At 44.9% G+C, this 12,548-nt stretch overlaps 1 protein-coding gene across 5 annotated transcripts in view; it reads left to right on the top strand.

The window, feature by feature from the left end:
• The window catches only part of PDE5A (phosphodiesterase 5A), a 323,063-nt gene that overhangs the window by 101,498 nt on the left and 209,017 nt on the right, over window positions 1–12,548 (top strand). For 2 of the 5 annotated variants that reach the window (XM_033938148.1, XM_033938139.1), the window contains exon 1: window positions 3,926–4,042. The exons of 2 other annotated variants lie outside the window; for them this stretch is intronic. In XM_033938148.1, the coding sequence (XP_033794039.1) occupies window positions 3,981–4,042 (62 nt within the window). In that variant the 5' untranslated portion in view covers window positions 3,926–3,980. Of the gene's footprint in view, window positions 1–3,538; window positions 3,736–3,925; window positions 4,043–12,548 lie in introns of those variants that run through there. One more of the 5 variants, XM_033938166.1, reaches the window with a different exon arrangement.

The raw sequence follows: 12,548 nt of genomic DNA, 5'->3' as shown, positions 1-12,548 counted from the left end.
ACCAGAGGTCCATCTCACCCAGGGGTCCGCTCCTGCGGCAGCCCTTCAGGCCTATTGCCTGAGCAGTGATCCCTGACTATTTCTATAACTTACCTCTTACTCCTATCCCTATAACTTGCCTCTACTCCTATCTGTACCCCTCAATCCCTTTGTCCTCTAGGAACCTATCCAAACCTTCTTTGAAGCCCTGTAACGTGTTTCTGCTTATCACAGCCTCCGGAAGTGTGTTCCATGTATCCACCACCCTCTGGGTGTAGAAGAACTTCCTGGCGTTTGTCCTAAACCTGTCCCCTTTCAATTTCTCCGAGTGCCCCCTTGTACTTGTGGTTCCCCATAATTTGAAAAATCTGTCCCTGTCTACTTTTTCTATGCACTTCAGGATCTGCAATTGTCCCTGCTGCCTTCAAAAATGCGGTGGTTATGCCGCTTCTCAAAAAACCCTCGCTGGACCCCTCCTGCCCATCAAACTGCTGAGCTGCTCCTCCTCCTCCTTTCTCCATCTCTGTAAATAATACTGTCATTGTTCCAGTCTCCTCTGCTCGCAACCTTGGAGTCGTCTTTGTTTATGACCTCTCATTTTCTACATATATCCAACAAGCTGCTAAGACCTGTCGTGTCTATCTCTTCAATATCACCAAAATTCACCGCTTCCTCTCTGAACACACTACCCGGACCGTTGTCTAAGCTCTTGTAACCTCACACTTAGATTACTGCAATCTACTCCTAACTGGTCTCCCTCAGTGTGGCCTCTCCATCTTACAATGTGTGCAAAACTCTGCTGCGCGACTCATCTTTTACCAACCTCGCTACGCTCATGTCACCCCTCTCCTTAAGCCACTTCACTGGCTCCCTATCTGCCATGGCATACAGTTCAAGATCTTATTGTTGTCGTACAAGTGTGTTGATTCTGCTGCCCCTCAATATCTCTCCTCTCTCCTTATACACATAGTCACATAGTAGATGACAGCAGATAAAGACTCGAATGGTCCATTCAGTCTGCCCAACCTGATTCAATTTAAAAATTTTTTCTTAGCTATTTCTGGGCAAGAATCCAAAGCTCTATCCTTTACTGTGCTTGGGTTCCAACTGCCAAAATCTCTGTTTAAGACTTACTCCAGCCCATCTACACCCTCCCAGCCACTGAAGCCCTCCCCAGCCCATCCCCCACCAAACAGCCATACACAGACACAGACTGAGCAAGTCTGCCCAGTACTGGCCTTAGTTCAATATTTAATATTATTTTCTGATTCTAGATCATCTGTGTTAATCCCATGCTTCTTTGAATTCAGTCACCGTTTTCCTCTCCACTTCTCTCAGGAGCGCATTCCAGGCATCCACCACCCTCTCTGTAAAGTAGAATTTCCTAATATTGCCCCTGAATCTACCACCCCTCAACCTCAAATTATTTTCCTTTCTCTGGAAAAGATTTTGTTCTACGTTAATACCCTTCAAGTATTTGAACGTCTGAATCATATCTCCCCTGTCTCTCCTTTCCTCTAGGGCAGCGGTCTCAACCACGCGGCCCACAGGCCACATGTGGCTCTCCAGGTTTTATTTGCGGCCCGCAGTCTGAACTGGATCATTCTTTTCCTTTTGGAGCAGCAGCGTGTCTGGCCGGCTCGTTCCGTTCAAAGCTGCGGGTTGGCGGCTCCTTGCGCTATCCACTCCTGCATCGGAAGCCTCTCTGACATCACAACATCAGAGAGGTTTCAGAAGCAGGCGTGGATCTCGCAAGGAGCCGCCACCCACGGCTTTGAACAGAACGAGCCAGCCAGACATGCTGCTGCTCCAGTGGTGTACCAAGGGGGGGGGGGGGTCCGCACAGCTGGAAACCCTCCACTGTTCTCCGTAGAGTGTGGCTCATCTAGAGCAGTGGTGCCCAACCTGCTTCCCTTCCCTTCTCACCGCTGCCATTGGGGAACAGGCCGGCACCGTGCTCTTTGATCTCCCTGCTTCTCTCGCTGCCCGACGTCAATTCTGATGTCGAGAGGACGTTCTGGCTAGCCAATCGCTGCCTGGCTGAAAGAAGGGAAGAAATATTGGATGCACAGTCAGAAGAATAAAGTGCAACCAGAGACTCATGAAATTACCAAACAAAGATAGGAAAATTATTTTATTTTCAATTTAGTGATTGAAATGTGCCAATTTTGAGAAAGAAAAGATATTAAACTTTAAATGTGAGTGCTGCAGAAAAAATAGAGTACTTGGAGAGCCGCAGAAAAAATAGTTAATGTCTTATTAAAGAAATGATAATTTTGCATAAGGTAAAACTCTTTATAGTTTATATATCTTTCCTTTTAACTGTTAAAGGAAAGTTTTATAAACTATAAAGAGTTTAACCTCAAGCAAAATTGTCATTTCTTTAATAAGACATTAACTATTTTTTCTGCGGCCCTTCAAGTACCTACAAATCCAAAATGTGGCCCCGCAAAGGGTTTGAGTTTGAGACCACTGCTCTAGGGTATACATATTCAGGGCTTCCAGTCTCTCCTCATACGTCTTCTGGCGCAAGCCTCCTATCATTTTCGTCGCCCTGCTCTGGACCGCCTCAAGTCTTCTTACGTCTTTCGCCAGATACGGTCTCCAAAACTGAACACAATACTCCAAGTGGGGCCTCACCAATGACCTGTACAGGGGCATCAACACCTTCTTCCTTCTACTGACTACGCCTCTCTTTATACAGCCCAGAATCCTTCTGGCAGCAGCCACTGCCTTGTCACACTGTTTTTTCGCCTTTAGATCTTCGGACACTATCACCCCAAGGTCCCTCTCTCTGTCCGTGCATATCAGCTTCTCTCCTCCCAGCATATACGGTTCCTTCCTATTATTAATCCCCAAATGCATTACTCTGCATTTCTTTGCATTGAATTTTAGTTGCCAGGCATTAGACCATTCCTCTAACTTTTGCAGATCCTTTTTCATATTTTCCACTCCCTCTTCGGTGTCTACTCTGTTACAAATCTTGGTATCATCTGCAAAAAGGCACACTTTTCCTTCTAGCCCTTCAGCAATGTCACTTACATACATATTGAACAGGATTGGCCCCAGCACCGAACCCTGAGGGACTCCACTACTCACCTTTCCTTCCTTCGAGCGACTTCCATTAACCACCACCCTCTGGCGTCTGACCCAGTTCACCAGACTCTTAGCGTTGCCCTTCTCCTCCACTACCAATGGCAGACTTTGTTCCTGTCACCTAACTGCCCCTTATGCCTGGACTAGAGGATCCGAGTTTGTCCGTCAAGCCCCTTCCCTTCCCTTGGACGTAGCTTTCAATCGTTCACCCTCCAACCCAGCCGTTCCCTCCCGTTTCTCGTCTTGTCTTGCTTAGACGGTAAGCTCTTCGGAGCAGGAACTTTCTCCTTGGTGACTCTGTACAGCGCTATAGAAATCATTCCTAGTCGGGCAGCTCTGGGCTCTTGTAACGGCAGTTGGGAGGGCGGGGGCGGGAAAAGCCTCGTCGGTGCTGCTGTGAGGGAAGAAGCGCGCGCGCGCTCCTCCCCCTTCCCCCCACCCTTCCTTTGTGCTCGCACGTGGCGTTGGGAGGAGCCCACCTGCCCCCCTCCGTCCCGCACCTGCGCCTGCCGGCCCCGCCCTCCGCTCCGCCGCGCGCTCGCAGCAGGGCAGGCGCTGGAGTCGGGGGCTCGCGGCCATGGAGCGCGAGGACGACCTGGAAGCCTGGCTGGACGACCACCGCGACTTCGCGCGCTCCTACTTTGTCCGCAAGGGCAGCAGGTGAGCGGGGGGAGGGGAGGGGAGGAGAAACTTTCCCACCTCTTGTGGCAGCAAACACTTCTCACAGCCACTCCACTCACATTTCTTCTCTAGGGCTCCGCAGATGCTGTCCTTGACTTCTTAAGAAACATGACATGATATATATAAATAACCAAAGAAGGAAGCGTAAAAGAGCCAAATGCATGCTTCAAACAGCTCAAGGCTCCATCTGCTTTCATGCTCACTTCAGAACCAGATTGATAAGAATGGCTTGTGGGAGGAACTTTGCAAACTCCAGCAATATTTCACTCATTTGCTCTGAGCTGAGGTACCACTTTCTTTAAGGGAGTCAATTCAGGGGAGGGCAGACTTGGGGGGCTCTATCCTCCCCAAAGAGCCCACAATGGCTTACAAGAGTATGGGGAGGACAAACTTTGCTGAGGACTCCAGACTTTACAGCATTTACAGTCCAGACATAACATGCAGCTGAAATAGCTTTTCTTAGCAGGCGGCAGCATCTTTCTTCTTGGAGAATGTGCTAGTAATTCTGGGTTTATTTGCCGTGACATGTCAGATTCCCTCTGGTGTCTTCACCATCCATCCGTCAAGGGCGTTATGGAGGAAGGTATTCACAGCTTTCCTGAACTTCCAAAGACTGTCTAGTGATCTAATGGATGGGGGGGGGGGGGGGGGGGGGGGGGGGGGGGGGATGATGTGCCATAAATCGGGCTGTCTCAGACGTGAGGATCAGTTGGGGACATAAATTTGTAGTATTGATGCTATGTAGTTTGGTGTCATCTTGTGCAAAATCTTGAAGGCTAACACCAAGGCTTTAAAAGGGCATCGTTTTTGGATAGTTAGTGCAGGGGTGATGTGGTCGCGGAAGCCCAAGTTTTTTAGGAGTCTAATCAGACAGCAAACCATGCGGTGATTTCCCCTCTCCCCAACAAGGAGGAGAATCCGGCCACTGGCCTAGATTCATTGTGCTCTCATGGCTCCTTAATCACTTGGGTCTGAGGAAGAAGCAGGTACCATATCTTATTCTGATGTGGTTTTATAGCTGTCCTGAGCAAAGTGCAGATTTCCTGGCAATGCAATTAGGGTGCTCAGTGCAGATATATGCTACCTCTGCCTTGTGAATTTTCATTAGGGAAAGGTTGACGACATTTTGAGTGTGCTTTCCTGGAGAGGCCAATATATTGATGGACATTAAACATGCTTGGCGTGGACATAGGAGACAGTGGGAGAAATAGAGTTAGGTAGAAATTGTGATTGTTCAGGTCTTGTTGCACCTGAGTACTGACATTTCAGCCATCATGCTGTGGTTTTCTTAGGACAGCTGCAATAATTGTGATGCCAGCTTCAGAAGCCCAAGAGAACAGAGGTGGGGAGAGTTTGCATAAAATAGTTGTGGGAATGAGGAACATATATAACACACTGACCAACACTCACTTTGGTGCCTCAAATGTTCGACCTGCTTCTGGGCATATTTGACCTGCTGATTCCAAAAGTGGCACCAACTTTCTCCTATCAGTTTTAGTTTTTGAGATACAGAATATGTACCATATATCACTCTTCAATCTGTTCCCTCATTAAAATATGTAGTGTTTACATTAACATCTTTTAAGCATGAAGGAAACATATTAAAAATTAAAAGAAAAGTGTACAACATGAAAATCTACTTTCATACCAAAAGCATGAATTTATGATACAAACTTTCCAGTTATTCGACACACAAGATGCTCCTTTTGTAAGACTTCCGAGACTGGGATCTGCCAGGATAATCCCGCATAAGATTCCAACAATAGTCTGCCATCATGTGTGCATCCCATCTTCCTCGGTATCTGGCTTTCGTTGTTTTTATGTCTTGGTGAAACCTTCACTTTGTTCTTCGTTTAAGTCACCAAGGTTCTCTGGAAAGCAATCTAAGTGACTCTGCAGATAATGGACTTTAACACTCATGTTACAGCCAAGCCTGTTGAAATGAAAGAGCAATTACAGGGAACTACTTTTAAATCCAATAAGGGGAATTTTTTTTCAATCTGAGAATAGTTAAGCTCTGGAACGCATTGCCAGAGGATGTGGTAAGAGCGGATAGTGTAGCTGGTTTTAAGAAATGTTTGGACAAATTCCTGGAGGAAAAGTCCATAGTCTATTATTAAGATATAGGGGAAGCCTCTGCTTGCCCTGGATCGCTAGCATGGAATGTTGCTACTCTTTGGGTTTTGGCCACCGAGAGAAGGGGCTACTGGGCTTGATGGACCATTGGTCTGACCCTGTAAGGCTATTCTGTTCTTATAAGAACATAAGAACTGCCATCTCCGGATCAGACCTTCAGTCCATCAAGTCCAGCGATCCTCACACATGGAGACCCAGCCAGGTGTACACCTGGCGTAATTTTAGTCACCCATATTCCTCTATGTCTCTCGTAAAGAGATGTGCATCTAGTTTGCTTTTAAATCCTAGAACGATGGATTCCGCAATAACCTCCTCTGGGAGAACATTCCAGGTGTCCACCACTCGTTGTGTGAAGCAGAACTTCCTGATATTCGTCCTGGACTTGTCCCCCCTTAGCTTCAGTCCATGTCCTCTTGTCCGTGTCACATTGGACATTGTAAATAATTTTTTTTCCTGCTCTATTTTATCGATTCCTTTCAGTATTTTGAAAGTCTCAATCATATCCCCTCGCAGTCTCCTTTTCTCAAGGGAGAACAATCCCAGTCTCTTAAGTCGTTCCTCGTATTCCAGGTTCTCCATACCTTTTATTAGCTTTGTTGCTCATCTGTGCCCCCTCTCCAGCAGTTTTATATCCTTCTTTAGGTTGGGAGACCAATGTTGGACGCAGTATTCCAAGTGTGATCTGACCATCGCTCTATAAAGCAGCATTATTACTTTCTCCGATCTACTCGTGATTCCCTTCTTTATCATGTCTAGCATTCTATTTGTGTTCTTCGCTGCCGCTGCTCATTGCACCAACGGTTTCAGGGTTCTATCAATTAGTACACCCAGGTCCTTTTCCTGTTCGGTTTTTCCCATACTATACTTGTGTTCCTTATTCTTTCTGCCTAAGTGCATCACTTTGCATTTTTCCACATTAAACTTTATCTGTCATTTATCTGCCCATTTCGCCAATCGACTCAAGTCGCTCTGGAGTTCCTCGCTATTCTTCTGTGATCTGATTGCCCGGTATAGCTTTGTGTCGTCTGCAAACTTGATGATCTCACTGGATGTTCTTTCTTCTGGGTCATTGATGAAAATATTAAATAAGATAGGCCCAAGTACCGAGCCCTGGGGCACACCGCTAGTCACTTTCTCCCAGTCTGAGAACTTCCCATTTATGCCCACTCTCTGCTTTCTGTTCTCCAGCCATTTGCCTATCCATCTTAGTATATCTCCCTCTATTCCATGGCTTTGTAGCAAAACATAAAATCCTCATGGAGCTCCTTCTATAGAGGGTTCACTCTATCATATTTATTTGTTTTGTAAAATCTTTACGGCCATATTTTGCAGTAACTAGATGGGATAACAGCAACTTGGAAATCCCTAAGTAAAAGGAATTTTAATATACAATTATGTTGGAAAAAATCTTTTTGGAAACCAGCTGCTGAAATTCATCCAAAGAAGAGAAAGCAAATTTGATGTGGCAACACATCTGTATAAAAAATGGATGATAAACTATTTGAATGATCTGAGTTTTCCTACTATTTTTATTTATTTATATTCTGCATATCCTACAATTCTATGCGGATTTCAAATTATTCAGGTATTCAAGCATTTTTCCCTATCTGTCCCGGCGGACTCACACTCTGTCTAATGTACATACTAAAACCGGGTCTAACCACACTTCTAGGTTATGAACTTTTTAGAGGGGAAAAGTCTTACCATTTCAAATAGGACTCAGTGTGGGTAATGGAAATACCTTATTACTTTGAGTGAAATGTTTTCTCTGTGTTTAATTTGTCTGAGTGAGCATTCAACTTGAGATATGTTCCAGACTAGCAACAATAGGTTTGAAAGTTTCAGTTAAGGAATTTATCACTGATTCCCCTCTTGGTGGTCTGACCAGAGGGTGCGTGACCCTGTTCCGTTTGTGGTGTGAATTTCTGGTGTGGTGGGTTGTTGGGACATGAAGGCTGCTATGTCGAGTTGGTGGCCCTTCTCGTGTGTGGTTTGGGGGGTCTAGGATTCTGTAGGATAGGGTTTTGAGGAATGAGAGGAGGTTTTCTGTTTGGAAGATTTGTCTTCCAGGTGTAGGTTAAGATCGCCTAGGATTAGGTTGTCTGTTGATGTGAGGGAGTTTCCGAGTATAAATTCTTCGAATTCTGATTTTGCTGTTCCATTTTCTTGGTGTTATGTAGCAAAGTAGGCAGGTTAGGGTTCCTTTGAGTGTGGGGCCCGATAATTGGCAGGCGAGTAGATTCATGTCACTCCCCTCTTATACAAAGCCCACTGGTTTCTGGTAGAACATAAGACGTTGCCTCCGCTGGGTCAGACCAGAGGTCCATCGCGCCCAGCAGTCCGCTCCCGCGGCGGCCCATCAGGTCCATGACTTGTAAGGTGATCCTTGTCTAAAATCCTTTATTCCCCTTTATGCTTCTATCTATCCTTTCATAATCCTATCTCTACCTCTATCTGTATCCCTCAATCCCCATATCCTTCAGAAATTTATCCAATCCTTCTTTAAAACCCCGTAGTGTACTCTGTCCTATCACAACTTCCATAAGAACATAAGAAGTTGCCTCCGCTGGGTCAGACTAGAGGTCCATCGCGCCCAGCAGTCCGCTCTCCTTCTAATGTTCAAAACCCGTTTAAGCAGTCAGCCCGACTTCGACACTCATTCCTTATACTCCAGCTAAATCTCTTTATTCCTTGACCTAACATCTTCTAATCATTTCATCCCTAAAACATATCAACACCATGAGGACTGCAAAAAATTGCAAAGGGACTTGGATAAATTAGGGGAATGGGCAGAGAGATGGCAGATGAAGTTCAATGTTGAGAAGTGTAAAGTATTGCATGTGGGAATCAGAAACCCGAGGCACAGCTATACGATGGGAGGGATGTTATTGAATGAGAGTACCCAAGAAAGGGACTTGGGGGTAATGGTGGACATGACAATGAAGCCGACGGCACAGTGCGCAGCGTCCGCTAAGAGAGCGAATAGAATGCTAGGTATAATCAAGAAGGGTATTACAACCAGAACGAAAGAAGTTATCCTGCCGCTGTACCGGGCAATGGTGCGTCCGCATCTTGAGTACTGCGTCCAGTATTGGTCACCATACCTTAAGAAGGATATGGCGTTACTCGAGAGAGTTCAAAGGAGAGCGACACGACTGATTAAGGGGATGGAAAGCCTTTCATATGCTGAGAGATTGGAGAAACTGGGACTCTTTTCCCTGGAGAAGATAAGACTTAGAGTGGATATGATAGAGACTTACAAGATCATGAAGGGCATAGAGAGAGTAGAGAGGGACAGATTCTTCAAACTTTCAGAAAATAAAAAAACAAGAGGGCATTCGGAAAAGTTGAAAGTGGACAGATTCAAAACGAATGCTAGGAAGTTCTTCTTTACCCAACGTGTGGTGGACACCTGGAATGCGCTTCCAGAGGACGTAATAGGGCAGAGTACGGTACTGGGTTTAAGAAAGGATTGGACAATTTTCTGCTGGAAAAGGGAATAGAGGGGTATAGATAGAGGATTACTTCACAGGTCCTGGACCTGGTGGGCCGCCGCGTGAGCGGACTGCTGGGCGCGATGGACCTCAGGTCTGACCCAGCGGAGGCATTTCTTATGTTCTTATGTTCCATACCAAACTATCTGTGAAGAAAAAAGGTCACTTCAAGGCAAAGCTAAAAACATTTTTATTCCTCAATGCTTATGACTCATAACGGCCTTTGTAAGGGCTAAGTTGACCTGTTTATCTGCAGTCTTACCCCACCCTCTTGTACCTCCTAAACTTGTTTTCTGTTCTTTGCACTTTGTAGTTCCTCCCCTCTTTCCTTTTGTTTTCTTTCTGTCTGTATTGAAAGTTTTCGTTTTTACTAAATTTTCCCCAATTAATGATAAGTAAAATATTGTCATGTTTTTTTAACCTTGTTCTATGTTTTGTTGAATGTTGTACAAATTTTATTATTATTGTACACCGCTTAGAAATATGATTAAGCGGTATAAGAAATTCTGAATAAACATGGAAACTGTGAAAAGGAGCACTTTTGCTAAGCCTTTTTCTGATGGACATAGGATGGAAGAAAGGTCCTGATTCTATAAAGTCCACCTGAAGTTAGGTGCCAATATTGGCATCTAACTTAATTGATAAATAGGCTTAATTGGTGCCAATATTGGTACTCAATACTTTAGAATTGGTTTTAATTGAAAGTTAGGCACCTAACTTGAAAAACTTGGTTCTATAAAAAGTAGGCGCCTAGACCAAAGTGGGAGTGGTTAGGGGGCGGATCAAGGGCGTGTTTTTCGAGTTAGGCGCCTCTTTGTGAATCAGGTGCCATTAGGCTCCGATATCAGTGCCTGACTTTAGGCATAGAAAAAACCCTGGAATAAATCTGAGGATGCTGAGTGCTGCCTAAGCACCTTTAGGTGACGCTAAGCGTGATTTTATCATGTGCAAATGAGTTTTTTATAGAACCAGAAGTGGCACCTGCACACACTGCAGCGCACTTGTGTGCCGCTGGCCCCGACGTGCCGGTAATCAACATGCAGCAGCCCTGCGAAGCACCTGCGACCGGCCCAATTAGGGAAGTGTCCGAGCCCAGGCATTAGCGTGCTTGTGTGCCACGGGACATGACAAGCAGCAGGCAGCCATCCACCGACCTCCAACATTTAAAGGTACCGCCGGAGGGGGGGGGGGGCTGGGACAGGATTTAATGGTGCTGGGGAGCTGGGATTGAATTTAAAGGTGCTGGGGGATATGTAAAAATGATGATGGGGGGCTGGGACAGAATATAAAGGTGCTGGGGGGGGTGTAAAAATGATGATGGGGGCTGGGACAGAATTTAAAGGTGTCAGCTATATATTAGTATACAATTTGGTTCAGAATGGGTTTTTTTTCTTGTTTTCCTTCTCTAAATCTGGGGTGCGACTTATGGAGCGAAAAATATGGTAATATGAGTGGAAAAGTGCTCTTATTTAACAAAATTAAGTCTCAAAGGCATCCCTGTATAAAAAGCTCTTTAGGGAGTCTTTGAATCTATCCAATGCTATTTCGCTATGAAGGTATCCCGGTAGGGCGTTCCAAAACTGTCCGCCTTGTGCCAATCATTTTCAGAGAGGGGACAGTAAGCAGATTTGGTTCTGTTGATCTTAGTGTTCTTGGTAAAGTGTAACGTATGAGAAGGCGGTCAAGGAATATCGGCAAGTTTATAAGTCGGATTTTGAAGATCAGTAGTGCTATTTTGTAAGTAATTCTATAAGATATCAGAAGCCAATGAGCATTTTTCAGGAGGGGGGTCATGTGGTCGAATTTTTTTGAATTTGTGATGATCTTGATAGCTGTATTTTGAATTATTTGTAGCCTTTTAAGTTCTTTCTGGGAAATACCTTTGTATAGTGAGTTACAATAGTCCAGTCTTGATATTATAAGGGAGTGGATCAAAATGTTTAAAGCTGCTGGATCTAATATTTTTGATAATGATCTGATTAGTCGCAGTTTGCAAAAACATAACATGATTTCACTACAGAGCTAATTTGATTGAGGGTTACTCCTAAGATCTTTGTGGACTTAACAGTTTGTAGTGGGATTTCATCTAAAGTGATTTGAGGTGAAAATGTAAGGCCGTCTTTCCCATTGTCATTGATTTCGATATGTTTAGTGCCAGCATGTTGTCTCAGCCATTTGTGCCTGAAGTAATGGAGGAATTCTAAACTAGTAAATGGTAGAAAATTACAAAAAATGCTGTCCTTTATAACAATACATTTTTATGACAGTGCTCAGAATCTGTGCATTTGTTTCAGCCACAGACTGAATACAAAGATTTCAATCAATGCACTGATTTAGTGCAGTTTAAAAAAAAAAATATAAAAAAGGAGTAGAAACTCCCACTTATCTGTAACTGAGGTCACTAAAAACAGTGCTAGAGGCCAGTAATTCTGTTCTTCCGTGCTGGATCAGATGTGGTTCTTTGTGATATTTCACTAGTGTTTATAAATGTAATATCCAAATATCCTGTCCAAGGTCACAGGCAGCATTGGTGGAATTTGAACCTTGGCTTTCTGCGTTCCCTCTGAATCCTTGGCCACTTCTCGGCTCTGTGTTTATACTTTGGCCTTGCTTGTGCTGCTGGTGGTCTTCATTCTTGGGTGTTTCTTGCACTGCTGGAAGTCTCTCTTCAGATGTTTGTATTGCATTTTTCATTTGGGCACCTCTAGTTTTGCCAGATTTTTGAAAGAGAAAAACGTGCTAATTGCGCTTTTGTGTCCTGCCATTGACCTGCCCCCAACAGCTGCAGCGAAACATAGAACATGACGGCAGAAAAGGGCCACGGCCCATCTAGTCTGCCCACACTAATGGCCCACCCCCTAACTACCTCCATGAAGAGATCCCACATGCCAATCCCATCTTTTCTTAAAATCTGGCACGCTGCTGGCCTCGATTACCTGTTGTGGAAGATTATTCCAGCGATCAACCACCCTTTCGGTGAAGAAATATTTTCTGGTGTCACCATGAAATTTCCCACCCCTGATTTTCAACGGATGCCCTCTTGTTGCCGTGGGTCCTTTAAGGAAAAAGAGATCCTCTTCCACCTCGATACGGCCTGTGACATATTTGAACGTCTCGATCATGTCTCCCCTCTCTCTGCGTTCCTCGAGTGAGTGCAGCTGC

Source organism: Geotrypetes seraphini, chromosome 1 (assembly GCF_902459505.1).
Source record: "Geotrypetes seraphini chromosome 1, aGeoSer1.1, whole genome shotgun sequence".
Classification (NCBI taxonomy): Eukaryota; Metazoa; Chordata; class Amphibia; order Gymnophiona; family Dermophiidae; genus Geotrypetes; species Geotrypetes seraphini.
Note: the sequence above shows the minus strand (reverse complement) of the source record. Positions and strands in the feature narration are given on the sequence as shown.